The sequence below is a fragment of the Haemaphysalis longicornis genome, unplaced genomic scaffold, assembly GCF_048455015.1.
Source record: "Haemaphysalis longicornis isolate Haplotype H1 unplaced genomic scaffold, Haemaphysalis longicornis Haplotype H1 scaffold_3, whole genome shotgun sequence".
Classification (NCBI taxonomy): Eukaryota; Metazoa; Arthropoda; class Arachnida; order Ixodida; family Ixodidae; genus Haemaphysalis; species Haemaphysalis longicornis.
In genome coordinates, this window is record NW_027526335.1 from 4,511,828 (window position 1) to 4,535,833 (window position 24,006).

Sequence of the window (24,006 nt, forward strand, 5' to 3'; positions counted from 1 at the left end):
GTAGGAAAAAGAGATTTCTTGCGGCCTCCTATCAGCCAGCTCCATCCACGTCCCTCGAGAATTGGCCGGCTGCCTGTCGACGTGCTTAGCCGCGATCATTTCTGCTGGCTCAGTGAGCCACCTGGGCCGGGCCCCTTTGTAAACAGCAATGTGTTGCTTCCGCGATCTGGCCCGCACTCCACGCCGCGGTGGCTCCGCCAGAGCGCGCGCTCGCCACCCGGGCCGCCAAAAGTGCTCGCAGCGGTACGCTCCGAAAAGCTGCTGCTCCGCCGCTGCCTCGCCCGCGGCACGGCCAAGCGCGCGCGAGCCACCCTTCCTCTTCCGCGCATGCGCACACGAGCGGCGGCCAAGCGGCGGCCGCCGCCCGGAGCGCCTCCTGAAAACCCGCATCAAAGCACGCGGACCCGCTGTGCAAGCGCACGCCGCGCCCGCGCGACGGGCCCGCCTTCTCGTCGGAAGGAGAAAAGCCCGCTGTCGTCTGCGACGGCCACGCGCCCTGATCCGCACACGTCTACGGAAACGTCGTTAGAAAAACGAAGAAAAATCAAGGTGTGAGCGAGCTGAAAACATTGTTCAACTTTTCTCGCAGAGGCCATCGTCTCTTCTATGCGGGGAGCCGAAACGTCCGACCAAGGGACCGTTTTCTTGCGCCGATATCAACAGTGAGATTGCCTATGTAGACGCACGTGCTTGTTGCTTTTGGCCGTGGTTTCGCATGAAAGGAAGCGACGCAGTTCATAGACTTGTTTTCGCTTCAAGCAACACATGACCCTTGTTGAACGTCGGAGCATGCCTTCGTAACGGCACAAGAGGACCCGTCGAAAAACAGGACATGGCAATTGACTTCTTGGCGAGCCTTTGTCCGTCCCAACATTGGCCGGCCTTGGTGGTGGTGCCCAAGGCCAACGCTGCCCGTCCCGGAGGTGATCATCCGGTGAGACGTACGGAGCTGCCTCACTCACCGATCCATTCAGTTGGCCTAACGTGCATCGGACTATCCCGCTAGGGACTTCGCGCTCGTGGTCAAGATGGGCTCGTGGATCCTCATCGCGGCGACATTGCTTTGGGGCTGCACTAGCCTCGGATGGGCCGGACCGGACAAACTTCCACTCGGTACGTTTGCCTTGAAAAAGAGAAAAAAACGAAAAGATTCACATTCGTTTTTTCCCGGTTGTTTCTACACTTAAGTCATGTAAATGTTTGAGTAAGTGTGGGAACATACTCCTACGTAATAGGCCGCTAAACTAGAGCTCTCATGCCTGTATACAACAGTTTTGGGATCGAGGTTTTAAGGCTTATTTTCATATATTTCTGTTGTAGAGCTTTCCCGATCACTCTGGCAGAGAACAATATTGTGTCCTGTTTTCTCATTTAAAGGTTGAACATTATTGCTTGTTTTGACCGTGTCCCTAGGTCATTTCCAAAAACGAAATGTGTACGCAAACTTTAGTAGTATTCGTCGGCACAGATCAGATATACAGGGTGATCAAAATTAAGCCGACAGGTTGTTTTCAAATTAGGCGCTCAGCTGTACGTGAAGAACACTTCTGCAGGGAGGTTATGTGACGAAGGGGACACAGAATTATGTGGTAATTTTTGATGTCGGTGGCTTAATTGACTAAAATAGATTACAGTAGACTCTCGATAAACGGAACTTCAAGGGACCAAAAGAATTAGTCCTGTTTAACAAGACTTCAGTTTACTGAAACAGATGTGTGAAAGTGCAAATTTATGTGCGTACACACGCTTAATACCATTTCACGGAACTCTCTAGAAGGTAAATGTAGCTGACAGTAATTCAGAAAGCAAGTAAACAACCAGAGTTTTAGGCACAGCGGTTGATTTGGCAACAATGAGTCGCTGTGCACTACAAAATGCATCAATTATTTTTGTTTGAGTCCTTGCAACTGCATCTTCACGGAGGCTAGAGGCCTCAGGTTCGCGAGTGCTTACGAGCCACCAAATTTAGAAGGCGGCAACGCGGTAATGAAGTGCGAATAGCTCCATGATTGCATGAACGAGGAGTAAGGAGCTGAGCCATGTAACCTCGGCTTCTTGGATCGAGACCGAACGACTGGAACAAGAACTGCGATGTTGCATTCATTCCGCTAACACGGCTGACTACTAACGAGACGAGGCTCACGAGGCCAACGAGGTTAAAAAAAATGAAATAGCCGCTACCGGTAAAATCTCATGCTTATGGCAATGAGTGGTACAAGAAGTTCCATTTTCGGTTCCGTTTGCACGGCAACACGGAAATTTTAGTTGAGATTACTTTTAGTGGCTGCAGTAAGTAGGCATGTTTGTATTGAAAAGTTAGACGCAATCGTGTTTACACGACGTTTAATTTCTCAGAATTCTTCTAGCGCATCCGCACTCCGAGATATCGAACTGCGCAGTTTAATGGCCGTTCGCATGGTTACGCATACTAGATAGTGACGACCGGCGCAAAGCTCCTCCCTTTTGTTCTGTGTCTCGATAGCGGTTCCGCCTACTATAGATTGCGATAACGCCAGCCGAGACTGAAAAGGTACCAGTTATCACTTTTGCCTATGCCTCCACCCCGTTGTCAAACTAAACACCGTACACTGCATGCACATCACAAAAGGGAGGAGCTTTGCGCCGGTCTTCACTGCCCAACATGCGTAATCATATGAACGGAAATCAAACTTCCCAGTTCGATATCTCGGAGTACGGTTGCGCTAGAAGAATTCTGACAAATAAAACCGCATGGAAAAATGATTGTGTCTAACTCTTCAATACAAACATGCCTGCTTACTACAACCGTTAAAAATTTAATTATTCAATTTTAGTTAAGAAGCCACCGACACCAATAGTTACCACTTGATTGTGCGTCCTTCTTGGCGCACAACTTCCCTGTAGCGGTGGTTCTCCCGTACATCTAAGCGACTGATAAAAAAAAATCCTGTCGACTTATTTTTGGTCACCCTGTATAACGATGTAAATATGCAGTAAAATCAGGACTATTTAAGATTTTTGTGCACTTCTAAATTTCACAATATTTACGTCAATTTCAGATAGTTTCGTGCCTTCATCGAAAACTCACTTGCGCTTTCGTGAATGTTGTTCTTATTGGCATTAAATGCTCCCGAATAATGCTAGGTTTTGTTAACGATGAATTTGAGTTAAATTTACCTCACTTCTAAAAATCGGCAATAACTGCAGCAAATTGCATGTTTATATCTCGTTGTAATAAGTCTCATTTTTTTCTGTACAAATATTTCTTTCTAATCAGAGCTGGTACACCCCCCCAACGCTTTTAAAGTAAATTGTAGAATAGTATTAGCTTCCTTACTCCGCAAGTGGCACACTATTCTTTTATGTTTCTGCCGGAAAGAAGTAACGATAATATACAGTCAAAGTTTATTTCTTGTTGTTTGTTTTTTAATATAATAAAACAGTCTTTTTTGTCAGACATATGAGATCTTCCATAAACGCGTCTGTTACGATTGGTTTAGACCAAACAAAAAAATTACAATGAGCTGCTCTTTCGATCTCAACTGCTAAGGTATAAGCGTTAATTTTATAATATCAGTGTCTGAAGCAGATTACGAAATGAAAATATGTAATGATGTTTTCTTAGTTATGTATGTGTGGCATGCTTTGAAGGAAATGAAGCAACTTCACAGAGTTAGGAAAATGTAGCAATATGATATTTCGTGCCAGAAGTCAGTCATGTTGAATCCCGCGTATAATTTAAACAGTTCGTGCACACAAATTGTTACTGTAAATCACAAATATGTAATTTACATTTGCTATTTAGATCCAAGAGATTTTCTTGTCATCTTCCTTTTTTGTTTCGGGCATTTTCTAGGCGTACCCCGAGGTAACGCGTTGTGGAGACCTGTTTTATTCTCAACCAATGCCCAAAAGTTAATTCAAGCATTAGTTTTTTCTTTCAAACTATTTCACATAGGCAATGACAGCAGCTCAAACAAAAATAATAAACGTTTCATTGTGCAGTAGAACATTGAGCTTGAAAACACAAATTGGTGCATCAAGCAAAGCCAGTATTTTATTCGTGCGATGTTGCTTGCCTTTAGCGCACTAACACTTTTGATTGTTGAAATTTAATTTTCTCCCGTTGCGATTGCTATAATTTTAGAGCAGGCCAATATTTCTGTCCTTACATCGCCAAATTGAAGCCACAAAAGTACGAATGCACAACCCGTACATATTTTCCCCTCAACCGAGTATCCATTTTCGTTTCAGAGCAAATCAGAATTGATCAGATGAACGGCAACAAAAGAGGAAGAGAAAGAAAGCAACCAACTCTAATGGAAGAAAAGATATAGAGATCGTCCCGAGACAGTGCGCGCTTAGCAAAAACTTGTTTTCCTTTGGCTTTTGTTTTTGCTGTCACCCGGAAGTTCAGATTACGCATCTGGTGCTGCGCAAGTGCCAACTGCTTACACACGTGGTCGTCGCGTGACACTATATCGAAACTAACAAAATGCAAGATGTTGCCAGTGCTTGCGAGATAAATTAGTTGCTTATCTTGTCCGACTGGTATCCATCTTTTCTTGTAGGATTCCTTTCGGTTTTTACATTCTGAGTTCCAGGAGCGTTCGTTCTTTGTTCTAATTAAGTAAAACTTGTAGAGAACATGCTACCTATAACCGTTGCGTTCCTCTTCCTACGATTTTGACTGGTATTGTCCGGCACATTTGCCGTGTACTTTGTTCCTCCCATTTTTTTATCATGCCGTAATTCTAACCGACCGGCTTTTTCGCTTCTTTTGTGTGCGCATGCCTAACTGCACACAATTTGCATATACTTTTTACCGCGTCCACGTTTCAGGGTATCTTTTAGCACCCTGTTACCTCCGTTCCTTTTTTTTTAAGCTAGTCCGCTTGGTTAACGTAAAACGCGTTGTTTCGGCTGTTCATAGATGACACCAGATCCTATAAACGATTCATAAGGGATGCAGCAATTTTCTAATTAATTACTTATACCTTTACCCAAATGCACGTAACAGGGCATGCCATGGATGCTTGTCTAGCTTCCTTTTGCATGCCGCAATGAAGGCCATTGGGTAAATATATTTATTATCCTAGCGCTGCGCCTAACTTGTGTAAAATCTGAGAAATAACATAGCTATCGTTTCTTAGGCCTCCGGAGAACAAAAGTACAAAAACATTTTCCTTGCCGCTACGTGCCGCAATCAAGTGAGAATCTCATAGCTACTTTGGGTGGAGCAATTTGTTGTTTGTTTGTTACAAGAGTAGTTTCATTGCACCATGTGCACACTCTGCCCCACCGTGCGGACGCCTCCGTGTTCTTATACGTTTTGTCAGTTTATAAACACAAATTGCATTACGAGATGCTCAAAACATCTCTTACGGTGGTGCAAAATACTGAATAGCACTCCCATTCAAAGTGCGCGGGTACGCGAAGAACCAGAGTAATCTAGATTAACCCTGCGGTTATTCTTACTCCGCAGTGCAGGGATCTTCTGATTGATTGAATATAGGGTTTAACGCGCCGACGCAACGCAGGCGATGAGGCGCGCCGTATTGAAGGCTCCGGATTAATTTTGACCACCTGGGGATATTTAACGTGCGCCGAAATCCGGTACACACGGGCGTTTTCCCTTTTCGCCTCCATCAGAAAAGCGGCCGCCGCGTCCGGGAATCGAACCCGCGACCTCGTGCTCAGCTGCACAAGCACGGATTTTCTGTTTTCTGTACTCGTTCAGCAAAAAATATACATTTCAACGGTGACAAATATTCCATAGGAATGCGAGTGACAAACGACATGCTTTTTTTTCGACGCTCCTTTCTTGATTTCTTCGGATACAAAACGGTATAGTACCGACGCGGTACCTCTTTCTTCTTTGCTTCCTTATGCATATCTTAGTGTACGCAGGCATAACAAGTTTTATTGTGTAAAAAAATACCGCTCGTGTATTTATACTTTCAGAAACATTGCGCAACAGCAGCTTCTAGGCAACAATTACGCGTGTACCCATTCCGCCCTTTCCGACAGAAAAATGCGTCACAGGCACGCTAGAACGAACAATAATAGCCTGCGTCCGCTGTACGAGATGAGCTTGTGAGCTCGTTTCTTAAAAAAAAAAAAGAAACTGACAGGAGGAGGAAGAGCCTATCTGACAAGCCAAGTACGGCGAAAATGTACCGTAGGTATTGATATTCTTAAGGGACCCATGAAGACAAAGTACACCTTTGTTCGATTTGAAAAAGCTATACGTACTTTGGTAGTTATAATTAAAGTTACGAAAGATGCTTTTTTAACCGAAATACGCAAGAAATATTGAAAGGCGACATTTTTTGCCGCAGTAAACTTTTTGTGGCAGGGGTGACTAAGCTATTGGGAGGCTTTCCTTCAGTTGTAGCAATGTACTTTAAAAATAATTCGATGGCTACTTTAAAAATAAAACCATAAAAGCAAAGCAGAAACGAGAGGCGTATTTGCTGTGACGAGCAAATCACGCAGTGCTGCTCTGTGCTTGCGATAATTATGGCATTCGCAGTGCTTCCGAATGCGAAGGAAAGAACGAAAGCATTTAACGCAAGTGTTGCACAGTCCCTTTAAAGCTTCCTACCACCACCATCCACCGCTGTTCGATGAAGACAACGCAGGCCACTTCAGTAATGGTCGTTGGTTACGGCAATGTTCATTGGCTGTCTTCAAGCGTGGCGAAGTAAAACGACTCTTTTTTTGACGAGTGTTCCACGGCCGCTGCGTCAAAAAATAGCGAGATAGTCACCAAAGTAAATTTGGTAAAAAGATAAGAGCTTCACAATGTGGGCCTGATTACGGCAACAGAAACAAAATAAAGAGATACATATCAAGACAAGTGCTGTTTTAAAGTCAATAATGTAATGTCATTTCGAACAGAGTGTTGCTCCTTGGTCTTTGATGATTTTCAGTGATTCTTGGTTTACCAATAATATCGTTGCGTTATAGGCAGTTATACATAGACGAATTAACAGAAACATTCACTCAGATCGCAATCTGTTCCTGGTTAAGGCCTAGATTTATTAGTACACATTCCTTACGGTTAGACTATCACAAGAAGTGTTCCTGTTTCATTCGTGCCTCACCAACACCGCCACACACATACACAACAAGTACAGCGGTGAGCGGATACAGACGAACGAAGGGCGCAGCGCAGAGCCAAAAAGAAACACTTAACCTCCTCTAGTTCTGCATTTCAAAGGCGAACTGGCTAGATGCCTCCCCAATCAGAACAAGTGGCCGTCTGTGCTGCGTTCTGAGTAAACATAAATGGTAACTAAATGGCGGCCGCTGTAATGAGAAAATAAATAAACATACATTTGGTATTTTTTTTTGTCCGGGGTAATTTTTATTGATAATCTCTGTATAAGTCCTAATCAGTTGGGTTATGTCGGTTGGTTGCCCTATATATTTATGTTTCTAAATAAAGGTTGTCAGTTGTGAGCAGCGCGTCGTTATGTGTATTTCTTTTCTTCGTCAGCGTCTTTCCGCGCCTGTTTTCAAGATACATTTGGGTTCATGTGGTATTTGAGCCCGAGTATCCAAAGTAGGAGCCAAGTGCGCTACCACTAAGCTAACTGGGCCCTCTGCCAGACGAGAAACCATGATTAGACTGCAGGCGCGTTGCGTCACAGGTTAACACGGCGACACGTGAGTAGGAGAGGAGCGTGCGCAGGAGAGCTGAGATTGGGGAAGCTGCCGCGCGACAAGCGGCCAGCGGCTCTGTGGGAGTAATTCGCGCGCCTATACGCGAAGAAACGAAAGCGAAGAGAGAGGTCAAGCTGGAACGTAGGGTCCTTGCTGGTCAACCGCACCATTGACTGTTGTATGGAGAGGTTGGGGATTGAGTGCAGGTCCGGTGTCTTTTGGCACTCCCACACCTGATGGTAAGGGTACCGAGCGCTGGGCAGTAGTGGCAGGTGGCTGGATAGTCTGTCGGATAAATGGCACGAAGAAGGGTACGGTGTGGATACGTGTTAGTTTGAAGTCGCCTGAACGTTGTTGCTTCATCCCTTGTAAGTTGGTGGTGTGGAATGGGGAAAATTTGGCGTTTGTGTCGGTAGTCCGCCGAGTTTTCTGTGTAGCGCAAGAGAGGTTGCGGATTGGGTGGAAGGGGTGGTGACTGACCCGTGAGAGAAACGGCCTGGTGTTTGTAATCGCGGGAAGTGGCGTGAGCCGCCTCATTCCCCTCAAGGGATTCGTGTCCTGGCACCCAAACTATATAAACTTCGGGAATGCTGTCTTATTAAAAGAAGACGAAGTGCCGTTTTAGAAATTCGACCTTGTAAGCAATTTCTGTACGCTGCCTGAGAGTCGGTAAGTATGGGGATTGGGTACTCGGCAGTACGTGGGCTATTGCGGCTTCTTCTGCAGTATCAATCGCTGTGGTATTGACGGTGCAGGATGTGATTTCTTGGCCCCGTCCACTCGCTACACAAGTTACGTGGGCGGGATGGTGGGGATAAGGGGATGCGTCCACATAACAGGGGTTTAGGCGTTTGCATATCTGCCGGACATGGATCGTGCTCGGGCAATTCTTCTGGCCTTGTTGTACTCCGGATGCATATTTCTTGGTTTTTGGGGCCACTCGTATGTGGTGTCGAATCTTCAAAGGTATGCTTGTTTTCTGATCTTTAACCAGTGGAGTGGTATAGCCTAATCGGTGAAGAGTTGCGCGCCCTGTTGTTGTTTTCTTCAGGCGCTCTATCTGAGAAGTGTCGTGCGGTTCTTGTAATTCCTCCCAGCTGTTATGTACGCCTTATTGTAATAATTTAGATGTCGATGTCTTCGAGGGCAGCCCGAGTGCAGTCGTGTAGGCTTGGCGAATAATTATATTTAATCTGGCTTTTTCGTTCGTTTTAAGGGCCAAGTACGGTGTTCCATATGTGGTTCTACTTATAAGTACTTCTTGTATTATTTTGAGCGTGTCGGGTTCTTTAAGGTGATATGGACGATGTGCGACGCGCTGAATTATGTGTGTCAGCTGGTTGACAGACTTCTGGAGGGGAGCGATTGTGGAGCCCAGGGCAATTTTTAGCGACAACAAGTCCAAGAATTCTCAAGTGAGGCACAGTTGGGACGGGTTGCTCATTTATGAATAGGTCCGGGTCTGGGACGGTGGAATTGTTTGGTTTCGGGGTACCACCACTAAGTGTCAAAAGTGCCGATTTATCTGGGGCACATTGAAGACCTCGTTCTAGGAGGTATCTTAGCGCCTTGTCTTGAAGTGCTTTTTGTAGCTCACCCATAGATCCTGTATGAGTCCAAAAGGTGAGAGCATCTGCATAAATGGCGTGACAAAGGTGGGGAATATCTTGCAATAATGGTGGGAGGTTCTTCATGGCAACGCTGAACAAAAGTGGCGAGATGACTGACCCCTGTGGGGTACCGCGAGCGATCGTCTTGAAAGGAGCAGACCGTAATTGTTCATTTTCAATGGTCGCGGTGGGTTTCGTGAGGAAGGCTGCGACGTAATTGTACACTATCTGCCCAAACCAGTGGATGAAAGGCCCTGAAGGATAGCGTGGGGACTGATGTTGTCGAAAGCACCTTTTATGTCTAGAGCCAGGATGCAGCGCTTATGGTTCTTGGGAAGCCGGTCAAGAATGTCTTCTTTAATTTGAATGAGTACGTCCTGAGTGGATAGGTGTGGGCGAAACCCATACATAGTGTTGGGAAAATGGTCATGGTAATGGGGAGAGACGCTTTTGGACCATATGTTCAAATAATTTTCCTACGCAGAATGTAAGCGATATGGGTCTCAAGTTCCCTGTTGTTAACGGCTTTCCAGGTTTAAGTATTAATGTTACATCGGCATGTTTCCACTGAGGAGGGATTTGTCCCTTTACCCAATTATTATTTATATAGTCTAGAAGGGCTTCTAATGCTTCACAGTCGAGATTTCGGAGGAGCTTCTTGGGAATTTTGTGCTTTCCAGGTGTAGTGTTGCGGGTGAGGTTTCGTGCGGCGGCTTATATTTCGGCAAGGGTAAATGGGGCATCCTGTTCGGGGTTAGGGGCGCCATTGTACGGTGGGAGAGGAAGCGTAGGTTGGGCGCTGTCTTTCCATGGTTTTTGTAGCTCCTCGAGGAGTTCCGCCTCTGTTCCCGGATAGTTATGAATAAGTCTCTTTAATTGATGGGCTATGGATGATTTAGATTCCTTGTTTTCCATGAGGGATCGAAGCAGATGCCATGTTCTACGGGTACCGAGTCTACTGTGCAATTCCGTACATAATTGAGCGGAGTTTTGTTGGCTTAGTGTTTTAACGTAGTAGCGCTGCTTCCTGCGTTAATTTAGCTATTCTGATACGTATTTTTCGATTTGTTTTGTGCTTTCTCCATCGCTTAGTTAGCCCTCTTCGGGCCTCCCATAGATGTAAGAGGTGTGCATCTACAGCGGGGCAATCTTGCGTGAGAGGCAATTCTTTCTTTGTTTTTAGAAAATTTCTAACATTCTCTGTGTCCATTCTTCGATGTTGTGAATGGGACCGGTTGGTGCCGAATCGCAGAATTTCTGCCAATCAGTTATGCGGGCATGCAGTGGCGATGTTTTGTGATTCAGTGCGATGTTTCGAAATTTGGAATTGAGTAAAGTAATGGTCACTGCCCAGTGTTCAAAGAGACATTCCCATGTTGGATCTTTAACTCCGTGTGTTAAAGTAAGATCTGGGGTAGTGTCTCGAGAGACACTATTACCGAGCCGGGTCGGAGTGTCCGGGGCATTGCAGAAGTGCAAGCTATTACCTCGTATGGCATCGTAAAGTTGTTGCCCTTTTTTTTGCTCCCTATGATATCCCCAAGCTGTGTGTTGCGCATTAAAATCTCCTGTTATTACCAAAGCATTACCCCTTGTACACTATTTAACCATTTTGAAGAAGATTTTTCTTTGGTGGGAGAAGCTCGATTAAAGTGTAGTTAATAAAGAAAGAGAAAAAGTAAAGGAAAGGCAGGAATGTTAACCAGACTACGGCCTAGTATGCTATCCTGCAAGGGGTAAAGGGGAACAATGAGGAAAAATGCTAAAATAGAAAAAGAAGGGGAAAAGGACAGACAGCGCAATGTGGTGAGCCTGGCGGTAGGACACTATAGACAAACAATTTCACTGAGTGAGTTCATAGCGGGTAGTCTTTTGCGCTACAGTCTTTTGTGCAATTCCGTCGTTTTGAGGAAACACAGGAGCGCTTTTGTCGCCTTGTCCGCAGACGACGGAGAAGGGCAGTGGTCCAGGATTGTCTCCTCAGAGAACGGGCACCGAGAGTCTAACTTTCGTAGAGTCGCAGAGAGCTGGCTGCGTTCGGATGAAAACTGTGGACAATCGCAGAGGACATGTCGTATGGTCTCTGGTGTGTCACAGACTTCGCACGCCTCACTGGCTCCCATCGAATTAAATAGGAGTAAGCATTTGTGAATGCGGCTCCAAGCCAGAGACGACAAAGAATGGTTGCATCAGATCGTGGGAGACCTAATGGAAGGGAGCGCTGGAGATGGGGGTCCAGGGCATATATACGAGCGCTCGTGAACTCTTGGGTGGTCCATTCGGATAGCGCGGTCTCCCGAGCAAGTTTGCGGAGAGTTCTGGCGGCGTCTGTCCTGGATAACGGAATAGATATGGTCTCCGTTTTTTGGTGTGCCAAGCGTGCGGCAGCGTCTGGACTTTCGTTTCCGACAATGCCGCAATGACTGGGAAGCCACTGAAAGGCAATGTCATGACCCGCTTGGGTGACACGGTCGTACAGTAGTCTTATCTCGGCCAGTCAGCTGTGCATGAGGTCCACGGCACAGGGCTGACTGGAGCGATTGAAGCGCAGGTTTTGAGTCGCAGAAGGTCGCCCATCTTCGGCATGAAGTTATGAAGTTTGTTCAACGATGTGAAGGGCACAACGGATGGCGGTAAGTTCTGCAGCCGTGGAAGTGGTAAGATGGGCTGCTATTTTGAATTCTGTGATGTGGGCAGGGAGTGTATTTGTGCTGCTTTACTCGTCTGTACGAGTATCGCTGTCGTGTTCTGTTGGTCCGTGGTGTAAGTTGTGTAGCCTCGGAGATGCACATTGTCTGTGTCTGTTTCTTGTAGCGCAATGGCGATGGGCGAGTGTTGAGACACGTAGAAAGACAACGATGCCTGTTTGCTGCGAAACGAACGGCACTTCCACTGCCAAATAACTGTTGGTGGGTTCACAGGACACTTGGGAACCACCATTATTGCAGGTCTACCATTCGTCCTCTGAAGCCATGGCACTGGTCGATTGGCTGGGCGGGTCGTTGGTAGGGTTGTCGTTCGGAGCAATGGTCGAGTTTCCGAGGCTTTCGTGTTTATTCTTTTTACGGGTCTTCTTTTTCATCGGCTCTCCAGCCTGTTGTCGTTGTTCCAACGCTGTGATACGGCGTTCCATAGTTTCACTCAAGGATCTGATTAGATGTTCAATATGGACGAGGTCAGGTGTCTCAGGGGCCTAAAAAGTTGGCTGTAGTGTGTTGGAGGGCGTCAGTATTTCTGGGGCTTGCTGTGCAGGTGAAGAAGCCTTTTATAATCGCTAGGCTTCCGACTTCAAAGTACGTAAGAGAACTTCGGTCCCCGACGAAGTTTTCGCTCAGTCGACGTGCCGCTCTGCGCATGCCGAGTATTAGCGATGAACCCACGCTAAGGAGGCTTCACACACTAGGCAGGTTTTTCAATTATTGCGCATCCAGCACTTCCGCTATCAAAAACGGTAGCAGCAACACTTGATCCACGATTAGACGTAGCACATGAGTGGGTTTTCGTTGCCAAAGCCTGAAATGTTTTCGACAACGTAGATCAGTCACGCTTCTCTAAAAAGGTTTATCCGTGTGTTTCAACCACACGGTCTAGATAGAAAGGGAGCCCTCACTATGGTCACTCGCCACTGCTTCTGCCGCTGAAGGATCGCTCATTTTGATGTGACAGTATTGGTGTAGTGATCTTCCAATGGTGGGCTCAGCCGCAACAAAAATGGGGGGCCAATCATTCATCTAAGCCTGCAGAAGTAGAGCCTTGGTTTTCGTCTACTCACGGACAAGCTAAAAAATACTTTGAGCGTTCGGCTAGGTTTCTTCTCGTAAGGTAACAGGTAACCTCAGCGTCTATCTTGCATGTTTTAACCATCAAAAAAAAAATCCCGGGCCAGCTACACTAACGTGAAACCCGGGGAGGGGCGAAGCATGCAGTGTATCGGCATTGCAGTACGCGTTAGTACGCGTTTTTCCTAAGGAGTAGCAGTAGTAGTGCCACTTTATTTTACATTGGGTTCAGGGTAGGGGGGTGGCGGAGGCCCAAAGGGCGACGTCCAGGGCTCTGTGAAACGATATCGCGTGAGGCGTCGGAAAACGAATGTCCCGCTGTTTTAGTACCATGACTACAGGATACTACGACGACATGAGAGCACGCCGACATGAGACGCCGACAGCCTGAGCCCCTACGAAGCTTCGCCCCTAAAAGAGGAGCAACCTACAGAAAGCGTAGCTACTAGTCTGTTAGCGCTCATTCTTTATTTCCTTTACGCAAAAGGAACACAAAGTACTGTGTGGGGACAGGAACGGAATCTGAATGTCTGCGCAAGATCACTATCAGCCTTAGGAGTTTATAGTATCACACCTCGTGGTCTATTGTCCATGGCTTCTTTTTTTATGCGCTGTAAACACTTGGTTACAACGCTGCACAAACACACCAATTCAAACAGTTAATCCAGGCTCTCCATTCGGTGCATCGCTGGGTGGGAAGGGTGCTGATGTCTTTGATATACAAGGTTGTCACGCAAATGTCAGTTAAGGCTAAAGCTCCTATATAAAGCCTAAGTGAGCTAAAGTGCAAAGACTCCTGATGTCCGAGATAATAAACTGTTACGTAACCAAGACGCTATTTTTACCGCTTAATTTGTACAAGAGAAAATTGTGTACCTGCTTATAAGTAATGGGACGCATTAAGTAGCTTGGCGCATAAGGTGGCGTGACCTTCGGGGAATGAAACCGATGTACTCTGGTAACAGTTTCCGCGGCACGAAGGTTTGCTTAGCCTGCAGTAGTGCCCGGCATGGATCTCGACGTCCGTTAGCCTGGCTGTGCGCAGGCCCCCTATTTCCTCGCGACAGATAATTACCGCGAGAAACGTAAATGCGCCGTCCAAGGAGATTTGGGCGCCCTGCCCGAGCGCGCTAACAGAGGCTGGTAATCCCTTTGCCTGACATATGCAAATAGGGCGCCCAAGGGATTAGCCGCCAGCTAGATGGATGCGGAGTTCTGGACTTTCTACGAAAAATGTTTTTGTTTGTGATATCGTTGCTTTTCGCAGTTTTAATGTATTTTGCTTCACCCACTCTTTTTCCGTGCCTTGTTCTTCAGCATTGGTGTTTTGAAGGTGAGCCTGAGAGCACCAATTACCCACTATTAGGGGGAGCTTGACGGAACAGGTGGTGTATTACCCTTAATAAAAACAAGACAACGAGAAAACAACGAAATAGTTTTTTTTTTCTACATATCGAGGTACAGTTCTTCTGTTCGCATTCTTTTTGCGCGTTTTTTTTTCTGGTGTGTTACACCAACTTAAGTCGCCCACCATCAGCCTTACTTAAACCCATAATAAACTTACAGAAACTCGTATTTACAGTTGCACGCGCAGGCACACGCACGCAAACACGTACACACAAAACGAAAATAGGGCGAGTAAGTACGTCAATGAGGGCCTAAAGACAGAAGTTATTTATTTCTTGGTGTCAAAATTATAACTCTGGAATGATTAAAATGAAGAAAATAAAGACGAACGTGCGGCCCGGCTGGGAACTGAACGCACCACCTTGGGATTGCTACTCCGATGCTCTAGCATCTCTGCTACCTGGGCGGCTGTATTCCTCGCCTATTTCTGAAGTATTCGTGTTAATTTTACTGTGTCGTACGCTTTAGGGTGGTATCCAGCGCTGCTATGACAACTCGGGATGAAGCGAGCCGTCTTTTTAAGGCCCGGGCCGTGACTGGAGCTGTACTGCCTGTCAAGAGCAGGGAACTGAGCGGAAACACACTTATGCTACCTTAGACTCCATGGGTCCCAGAACGGATTTTCTCGCTATGCATGCAGCTCGCTGTAAACAGAATTGATTGGCTTATCGCTTTGCATAATTGTATCATGCGTTGTAGAAATCATGGCCCCCGCTGATAATACTGCCTTTCGAAAGCAATTTAACCGAAACTTCTAGCGGTTACGTGTGGCTAGTGAAAAGAAAAGCGTTCTTTTCTAGGTAAAAAAGTTTACCTCGTTGGTTTCTTTTTTTATTCGTTCTGCTTGGAACGATGAGAAAGCTAATCTGCGACACGGTAGCGTTTATCGCTAATTAAGCTTTGCAAGCTTTAAATTAAAAGAAAATGCTGCATTCATTCCAGAATCTCGCCTGTCAGCTAAACAAGTCACTAATAATGCCCTGAAGCTGCGGAAGCGAAATAATTTTTGTAGAATCTGTGAATCACTGATTGTAACACTATTTGAGATAATGAAAATATTTGAAATAATGCAGATAAAAAGTAATGCAAATCAGTGTAATACATTTCCCCATAAAAACCCCACTGAAGGTAATACGCGCTGCAACAGAAGTCATGAGAAGAGATACATATGGAAATCTCTCAGCGTAATACAGATGCTAGTTATGCGGATATGTTAAGGGTACTTTCGCAAAAAAAAAAATAATGCGTGTCTGATACACGCACCTTGTAATGAGTTTCTCGTGTAAGAACTGCGACCGGCAATCACCTGGGAAAATATCACGTGTGGCAATGCATTTAGAGATTTTTTACTTTTCTGTTTTTCATGACGGTACGTGCATTTTATTCACCAAATCGGTGGAGAAATCATGTTTCTCATTTGTTGCTTTTTTATGTCTGCGTGCTATCGGAACAGTGACGTTCGGTCCTGCGCGGAAGAAATTCTGTTTCTAAATACAGAAATCCGCAAACCCCTCTGTTCTTACCTGCAATTTCTTTTTGTAGCTGACTGATCTTTTACAGCGATTGATGTTTTGTTTTGGGCGTTAGTCAGCGCCACCTATGTGCTCTATATGTTCCTTTTCAGACCCAGAAGCCGTTTAAAGTTTTATCGCGAACGAAATCAGACTACCATTGGCGCTCAGTAGAAGTTGACGAATTCTTACAGGGCATTGATGAGAAATATGTTCGTCGTGTTCTGTACCGGCTAGCAGGCGCAGTAAGGGTTTCTGTACACACAGAGATCGAAATACTTTTGGGTAATGGAGGCTTTTTATGCATGACATTTATTCATAACAGGCCTTCACAAGGTCTCGTTATGAATGATTGATGCGAGGTCCAGTTCATTGCCATATGTTTTATTTCTTCACTTCACGACTCTTCAAATTCCCCGCACCTATCAAAGATATCGCTTTTCCCTTTCGGTCCAAACAACAACCATAAATTCTCCCAAATCAAAAAAGAATATTCATTGCACCGAGCAGCTCTGTGTCAGAATATTTTGCACGTGGTTAGGTTGTCTAAACGCTGTCACTTAGAACCGCTAAAAATTTTTGTTTCTCATGTCGCCAGGCAACTGTAAAAACAAAAAAAAGGTTCTCTTTGACACGCGAATAAATACTTTACCTAGCACAGTTCCTCTCTATTAAAGTTGAGATGATCACGGCACATGGTGATTAAAAATGCCACTTCTTCAACCCAAAATAGCAAACGTAAAGATGAAGTGGTTGATTCTGATGATCACCTGAAGTGACGCTTCGTCAGCGACCTTCTGGCAAAGCTGGCATTTCTGTTATAAAAAAATATTTGAAGAGCACCGTGGCTTTAGGTTTTGTGTGAGCGGAACGTAATTTTTCTTTTCGAAGGCTGCCTACCTGGCATTTCAAACTTTCAAACTGGCGGTTCAAACTTTTCCAAACTTTCAAACAAGCTACCCATACACAAGTATAAACAGAGCTTCGAGACCCAAATAACCCTGAGAGCTCTGGAGTAGTGAAAATGTCTACAAAGAAGCTTTAAACGTTTTTTTTCCTCGTCCTACATGGACACTATAACTATATCGGTATGTCTGCTGGAAAATACAGAATTACAGTAAACGGACAACACCTATGCCATTTGAGGTTTGCAGACGATAAAATCTTGCCTAGTGTGTCTGCAGAACACCTGAAAAAAATGCTTCAGGAAATAAATTCAGAAACCATGTCCATTGGTCTAAAAGTAAAAATGAATAAAACTAAGGTAATGATAAATAAGCATGTCGGAAGCGCTCTCTTCAACTTAGGGAAAGCAAGGCTAGAAGAACTAAAAGAATACAACTATCTCGGATAGATGGTTGTTGCTGACCCGGCCACGAGATAGAAATCCGGCGCAGAATAGGTATGCGCTGGGGTGCACTCGGCAAGCACTTCCAAAATAAAGAAAGTTAAGCTACCTCTATCACCGAAAACAAGAATATACAACCAATGCGTAATGCCGATGATAACATATGTAGCGGAAACTTGGCATCTTACTAAACAACTAGGAAGCGAATTAAGGTGCCCTCAACAGGCCATAGAACGAAGGATAACAGGAATAGCACTCAGGGACAAGAATCGAGTATCCTACATCACTGAACATACTAGAGTATAAGATATCAAACAAAAATTCCGTACCATCTCCTTGGGCAAAGCGTTTTTGCCCAAGGAGATAAAACCGTTGGGGGTAGAGGTATACACCGTTGCTGTAATTCTGTGATTCTCGTGTCTTTTATGCTCGAAGCGTTATTGCGCGAGGAGTTGGAAAATGAGTGTCCCGGGATGTTCTTTTAGTGCGCCTTCTACCCACGGAGATGAAACGTTCTAGCCCGAGGCGTTGGAAAACGAGTGTCCCAGTGTTTTAGTACCATGACGACATGTGACGAGAACGGCATGAGACGCCGACAGCCCGAGCCCCTAAGGAGCTTCGCCCCTAAAGGAAGCAGACTTGCGCTGGCCATGTAGTCAGATGAAATGATAACCAGCAGACCAGCACAGCAAGAGTGGATACCGAGAAACGGATCTAGAAGAAGGGGAAGACCAATAACACAATGGAGGGACGAAAAAGGAAATTCGGGGGCAAAGAATCAGGAGCAATTGGAGGTAATGGGGAGAGGCCTCAGTTCTGCAGTGACTTAGGTAGGCTGTTGATGATGTTCAAGTGTTGCAACACTGCGTCCCAGTCATCAGACGCTGTGTCTGAAAAGAACAATTTGCATCTTGAAGTGCAGAGGTGCGCTGCCTGACACGAAACGTAGCACAGGGTTAATACCACAAAAACAGACAAGGTGAGGCGCAAACTATCAACTGTTTATTATCTTGTGAAGGGGGGCGGTTATATATGACGGAAATGAAGGACATGCACGAAAAAATAACAATAAAACGCTACACGTGACATGATATCTATTCCTCATTTAGGAAACTTATTTCACGCGCCGAAAGCCGGATTGAAGGGGCGCTAACGCAATCTCCCTCCACTCCTGACAACATTGCATATGCTTCGTATATCTCGCGGGTAATCTTGTCTCTGGAGCGGAACAAAATGGTTGTCCCCTCAAAATCGGGCGAACATTTCTTCTCGCACTTCTTATCATGCGCGGCCAAATTTCCATTTGCCGCCAGTTGCGCGCATGCATTCTTATGTTCCCGTAATCTGTCGTTGAGACAGCGGCCTGATTGCCCCACGTACGACCTACCACAGGAGAGGGGGATCTTGTATACAATACTCTCTGCGCAGTTGACGAACTGGCGCCTGTGCCGTGTGCCACATTCGAAACCTTTTTTCCTCTCTTGATTTGCAGCCTTGCACAGTCCCTTTAGTTTCAACGGAGCAGAAAATACCACCGGAATATTATGTTTGGCGCCCACTTTCTTTACCCGGTGTGAAACCCTGTGAATGTAGTTCATGACAACTGGTCGAATCTTAGGTCTTTCCTTGTTCTTCTCGGGGCTGTTCGCGTTTTTCACCTTCTTCAGCACATTCTCTGCAACTGATACAAGTACATGGGTAGGGTAACCACCCTTTTTCAGCTTATACATTGGCGGTCTAGGCTGTCCGTCACAGTGTGCGAGCACGATTTCGTGATTGCCTGCGTGATGCAGGAAGTTGCAATTCCACGCTTAATCAATTTGGTGTGGGACGAGTCATAAGGCAGCAGTCCCTTCTCCCCTCTCGTGCGGTAGGCCCGACATGTGTGAAATTCTTCTTCTTTTAAAAACAGGTCAAGAAATTGTAGGCACTTGTTTTCCGGCTTTTCGTGTGTGAAATCTAGCCCCACATGCAACCGGCTGAACTGTTCCATAATTTTAGGGATGGCACTGTCGAGGTTTGTTCCTGAAGGCATGCATACTAAAAAGTCGTCGACGTAGCGGAAACACCTTGTTACACCAAGTGGTGTCAAGTCCTCGGGAAGATTCACATCCCCTTTTGCCAAATAAATGTCTGCTAACACCGGAGCTATGCAGGAGCCAATCGTGATCCCGTCTTGCTGGGAATAAACAGTTCCCTCGAATTCAATGTACACAGACTGCAAATAGATCCTGAGCAGGTCCAAGAAAGAAGGAACACTAACACACGTTTCATTCTGGAACTTGACTGCTCCATAAGCGAGTATGCAGTCCTCTACTTCCAGTAAAAGACGTTCTTGCGGAACGCTGTAAAACAGGTCTTTCACATCTACTGAAAAACAAGACACGGGGGGGGGAACTGTCCAGAAAACTGATAATGTCCTCGGCGTTGCGGACGAGGAAGGGATCGTTGACGTGCAGTTTGTTCAGGTGGGACTGTAGGTAACGAGCTGTAGCCTGCTGCCACGTTGCCTTGTCTTCGACGATAACCCTGAAGGGTGCGCCTTCCTTGTGGCTCTTCAAAGTGAAGAAAGGACGCAGGCACAGTTCCTTTGCGGACTTAATTCGTTCAGCCAACCTCTTAAGTCCTGCCTCCTCACAGAACTTCCCTGCTGATGTGCGGACCGCTTTTAAAGCTTTCTGTGACATATCTTCCGCTCTCTGGAAATTCTTCGACAGAGCATCATGAGCCTTCGCTTGATATAGCTCATTGTTTAAAACTGCAAATTCACCGGTCTTGTCGGCCTGCACTAGCCGCAAGCTGCTTTCCCGGAAAAACGTTTGTCGTGTACATCGGGCCTTTCTGTTCTTCATCTCGACCCCCTACCCCGCATCAGTGTGTTCATTGGCCTCATCGCAGAAGCCAGATGCCGACCCCGGACGTTGACGTATGCACTTGCAAATGGGCTGGCCACTCCCGTGATCTGTTCCTTCATCGGGAGGCTCACGCCGTCGGAGGCTTCAGCTACGAGACTATGCAAGATCATCCGCAAGGAAACCTGGAAACAAATAAGGCTCTTTAGAGACCAGATTGAGGCGACATGCAGCGACTTCCTAGACCCTACGAACTCGAAGTTCATGAAAAACTACTTCCAAGCCCAGGCAGAGACCTTAGGCGAGCGCCTGTTTGAGGCTTCCTTCAGGTCGTTAGCAAGGAAGGAAAAAATCAACCAGTGCGGGAAGCTGCAAGTCACCAATCTATCAGGTCAAGAACTCCCACAGCATGTGCAAGACACCCTGGAAAAGGGGCCTAAGTTTGCTGTTCCTCTTGCCACAAAGCCTGTGGACCTTCTGGCAATTGCACACCGTCTTGGAAATGCAGTGAGCGAAAGTGAACAGGAATCGTGCACCTCAGAGGCAGTTCAATGTGTGACGTCAGTGAAATGCCAAGGTAATAGGAAGGAAACGGCTTTCAACCGGACACAAACGTTTTTCCGGGAAAGCAGCTTGCGGCTAGTGCAGGCCGACAAGACCGGTGAATTTGCAGTTGTAAACAATGAGCTATATCAAGCGAAGGCTCATGATGCTCTGTTGAAGAATTTCCAGAGAGCGGAAGATATGTCACAGAAAGCTTTAAAAGCGGTCCGCACATCAGCAGGGAAGTTCTGTGAGGAGGCAGGACTTGAGAGGTTTGCTTAACGAATCAAGTCCGCTAAGGAACTGTGCCTGCGTCCTTTCTTCACTTTGAAGAGCCACAAGGAAGGCGCACCCTTCAGGGTTATCGTCGAAGACAAGGCAACGTGGCAGCAGGCTACAGCTCGTTACCTACAGTCCCACCTGAACAAACTGCATGTCAACGATCCCTTCCTCGTCCGCAACTCCGAGGACATTATCCGTTTTCTGGACAGTTCCCCCCCCCCCCCCCAGTGTCTTGTTTTTCAGTACATGTGAAATACCTGTTTTACAGCGTTCCGCAAGAACGTCTTTTACTGGAAGTAGAGGACTGCATACTCGCTTATGGAGCAGTCAAGTTCCAGAATGAAACGTGTGTTAGTGTTCCTTCTTTCTTGGACCTGCTCAGGATCTATTTGCAGTCTGTGTACATTGAATTCGAGGGAACTGTGTATTCCCAGCAAGACGGGATCACGATTGGCTCATGCATAGCTCCGGTGGTGTTAGCAGACATTTATTTGGCAAAAGGGGATGTGAATCTTCTCGAGGACTTGACACCACTTGGTGTAACAAGGTGTTTCCGCTACGTCGACGACTTTTTAGTATGCATGCCTTCAGGAAGAAACCTCGACAGTGCCATCCCTAAAATTATGGAACAGTTCAGCCGGTTGCATGTGGGGCTAGATTTCACACACGAAAAGCCGGAAAACAAGTGCCTACAATTTCTTGGCCTGTTTTTAAAAGAAGAAGAATTTCACACATGTTGGGCCTACCGCACGAGAAGGGAGAAGGGACTGCTGCCTTATGACTCGTCCCACACCAAATTGATTAAGCGTGGAATTTCAACTTCCTGCATCACGCAGGCAATCATGAAATCGTGCTCGCACACTGTGACGGACAGCCTAGACCGCCAATGTATAAAGCTGAAAAAGGGTGGTTACCCTACCCATGTACTTGTATCAGTTGCAGAGAATGTGCTGAAGAAGGTGAAAAACGCGAACAGCCCCGAGAAGAACAAGGAAAGACCTAAGATTCGACCAGTTGTCATGAACTACATTCACAGGGTTTCACACCGGCTAAAGAAAGTGGGCGCCAAACATAATATTCCGGTGGTATTTTCTGCCCCGTTGAAACTAAAGGGACTGTGCAAGGCTGCAAATCAAGAGAGGAAAAAAGGTTTCGAATGTGGCACACGGCACAGGCGCCAGTTCATCAACTGCGCAGAGGGTATTGTATACAAGATCCCCCTCTCCTGTGGTAGGTCGTACGTGGGGCAATCAGGCCGCTGTCTCAACGACAGATTACGGGAACATAAGAATGCATGCGCGCAACTGGCGGCAAATGGAAATTTGGCCGCGCATGTTAAGAAGTGCGAGAAGAAATGTTCTCCCGATTTTGAGGGGACAACCATTTTGTTCCGCTCCAGAGACAAGATTACCCACGAGATATACGAAGCATATGAAATGTTGTCAGGAGTGGAGGGAGATTGCGTTAGCGCGCCTTCAATCCGGCTTTCGGCGCGTGAAATAAGTTTCCTAAATGAGGAATAGATATCATGTCACGTGTAGCGTTTTATTGTTATTTTTTCGTGCATGTTCTTCATTTCCGTCATATATAACCGCCCCCCTTCACAAGATAATAAACAGTTGATAGTTTGCGCCTCACCTTGTCTGTTTTTGTGGTATTAACCCTATCCTACGTTTCGTGTCAGGCAGCGCACCTCTGCACTTCAAGATGCTAAAACACCAACTCACCCACTCCCAAGCCTTGCTGAACAATTTGCGTATCAAGCGCCGGGACATACGACTTAGCTAAACATGTTTCCCGCACTGCGGCATCTCGCAAAGCAACACGTCGTTTTTTTTTTTTTTTGCGCAATGTCGCAGCGCAGGCAACATGTATACGGTCGAATTGTACGGCCTAATTGGTCTACCTTGGCGATTTCATCGCAGTGATTGACCTCTTAAGTAGTCTGGAGTGAAGTAGACTGGCGGGCATTTTTAAGAGTGTATATAAATACGCATTTTAAAAGCAGAGCTGTTAAGCTTTTAGTGCCGACGTCCAACGTTGTCAGAAAAATATACTAACAAAAAATACCGAGCGCACGTCAGCGTGCGCATCCTGAGGAGAGCCCGGCGTCAGTCAGCTCGAGCTTCAAAATCACTCTACCCAGCGTTCGTCCGTGATCTCCCACGTGCTCTTTAATTCGCCAGTTCACGTGCGTTCACGTCTGAAGTGGGGAGGACACACGCCAAGTTCTCTAAGCCGGTTGCCTCCAGTTCTAGAGCATGTGGTTCCCTTGAGAGACGTAAAACGCTGCAGACAAAACGATCCTGGCGTGCCAGTCATGGAGAACGTTCAGCGGCAAGTTCGGAAATCCATGTTAGGTGCAACTTACTGGTGTCCGACGAAGGGAGAGGGGCCGCCAGCTCTGAAGTTTCTCCAGCTTGCAGCGCAAGCTACGCCAATTTTTTAGCTAAGCCGAATAAGCGTGGGCGTGCGTCCTTGTTGTTTCGCCACGACCTGTGAGTGCATCCAATACCCAGAAACGTACATCCAGAGCACAACAAGGGCCTACGTCAAGCAAGAGCCAAGGCCCTCGTCGACAAGTACGGCGAAGACCCAAAAGCCCGCTTCGTCGACGCCGCGGAATGCGCGGGCGGACGCCGCTACGTGGCGGCCGCGGTCGACGGCACGGGTAGCACTAGATCGGCGGCGAGCGTAAAATGCGACCAGGCTGAAGAATCCGAGGAGGTGGCCATTGCCTTGGCGATAATCGACGAGGGATGCACCGCGGTCCTCAGCGGCTCGCGTCCAGCAGTGCGAAATTTCGCCAAGGGGGAAGTTTCACCGACGGCTGCTCGCATCCAGGAGCGAGCCCACACTCGAGGCAAAAGTCGACGCATCATCCGGTTCCCGGCGCGCGAGGGCAAAGTGTCGGAGAGCAAAATCAATCGGAACGAGTCGGCCCACGCCGTGGCGCGCGCGCTATCCCTCCGCGCCGACGGCGACGACGAGGCCTCGCGACTCTGATATAGCGTTAAAGACAGA

The 24,006-nt window shown here is 46.6% G+C and overlaps 1 protein-coding gene across 4 annotated transcripts in view; it reads left to right on the forward strand.

The window, feature by feature from the left end:
* The first annotated feature begins 339 nt into the window (after positions 1-339).
* LOC144173879 (glutamate receptor 1-like) overlaps positions 340-24,006 on the forward strand; it is a 294,845-nt gene continuing 271,178 nt past the window's right edge. Inside the window, exon 1 of one of the 4 annotated variants that reach the window (XM_077702179.1) lies at positions 340-1,113. In XM_077702179.1, the coding sequence (XP_077558305.1) occupies positions 1,029-1,113 (85 nt within the window). In that variant the 5' untranslated portion in view covers positions 340-1,028. The remainder of the gene's footprint in view (positions 1,114-24,006) is intronic. The other 3 variants (XM_077702177.1, XM_077702180.1, XM_077702178.1) reach the window with 3 other exon arrangements.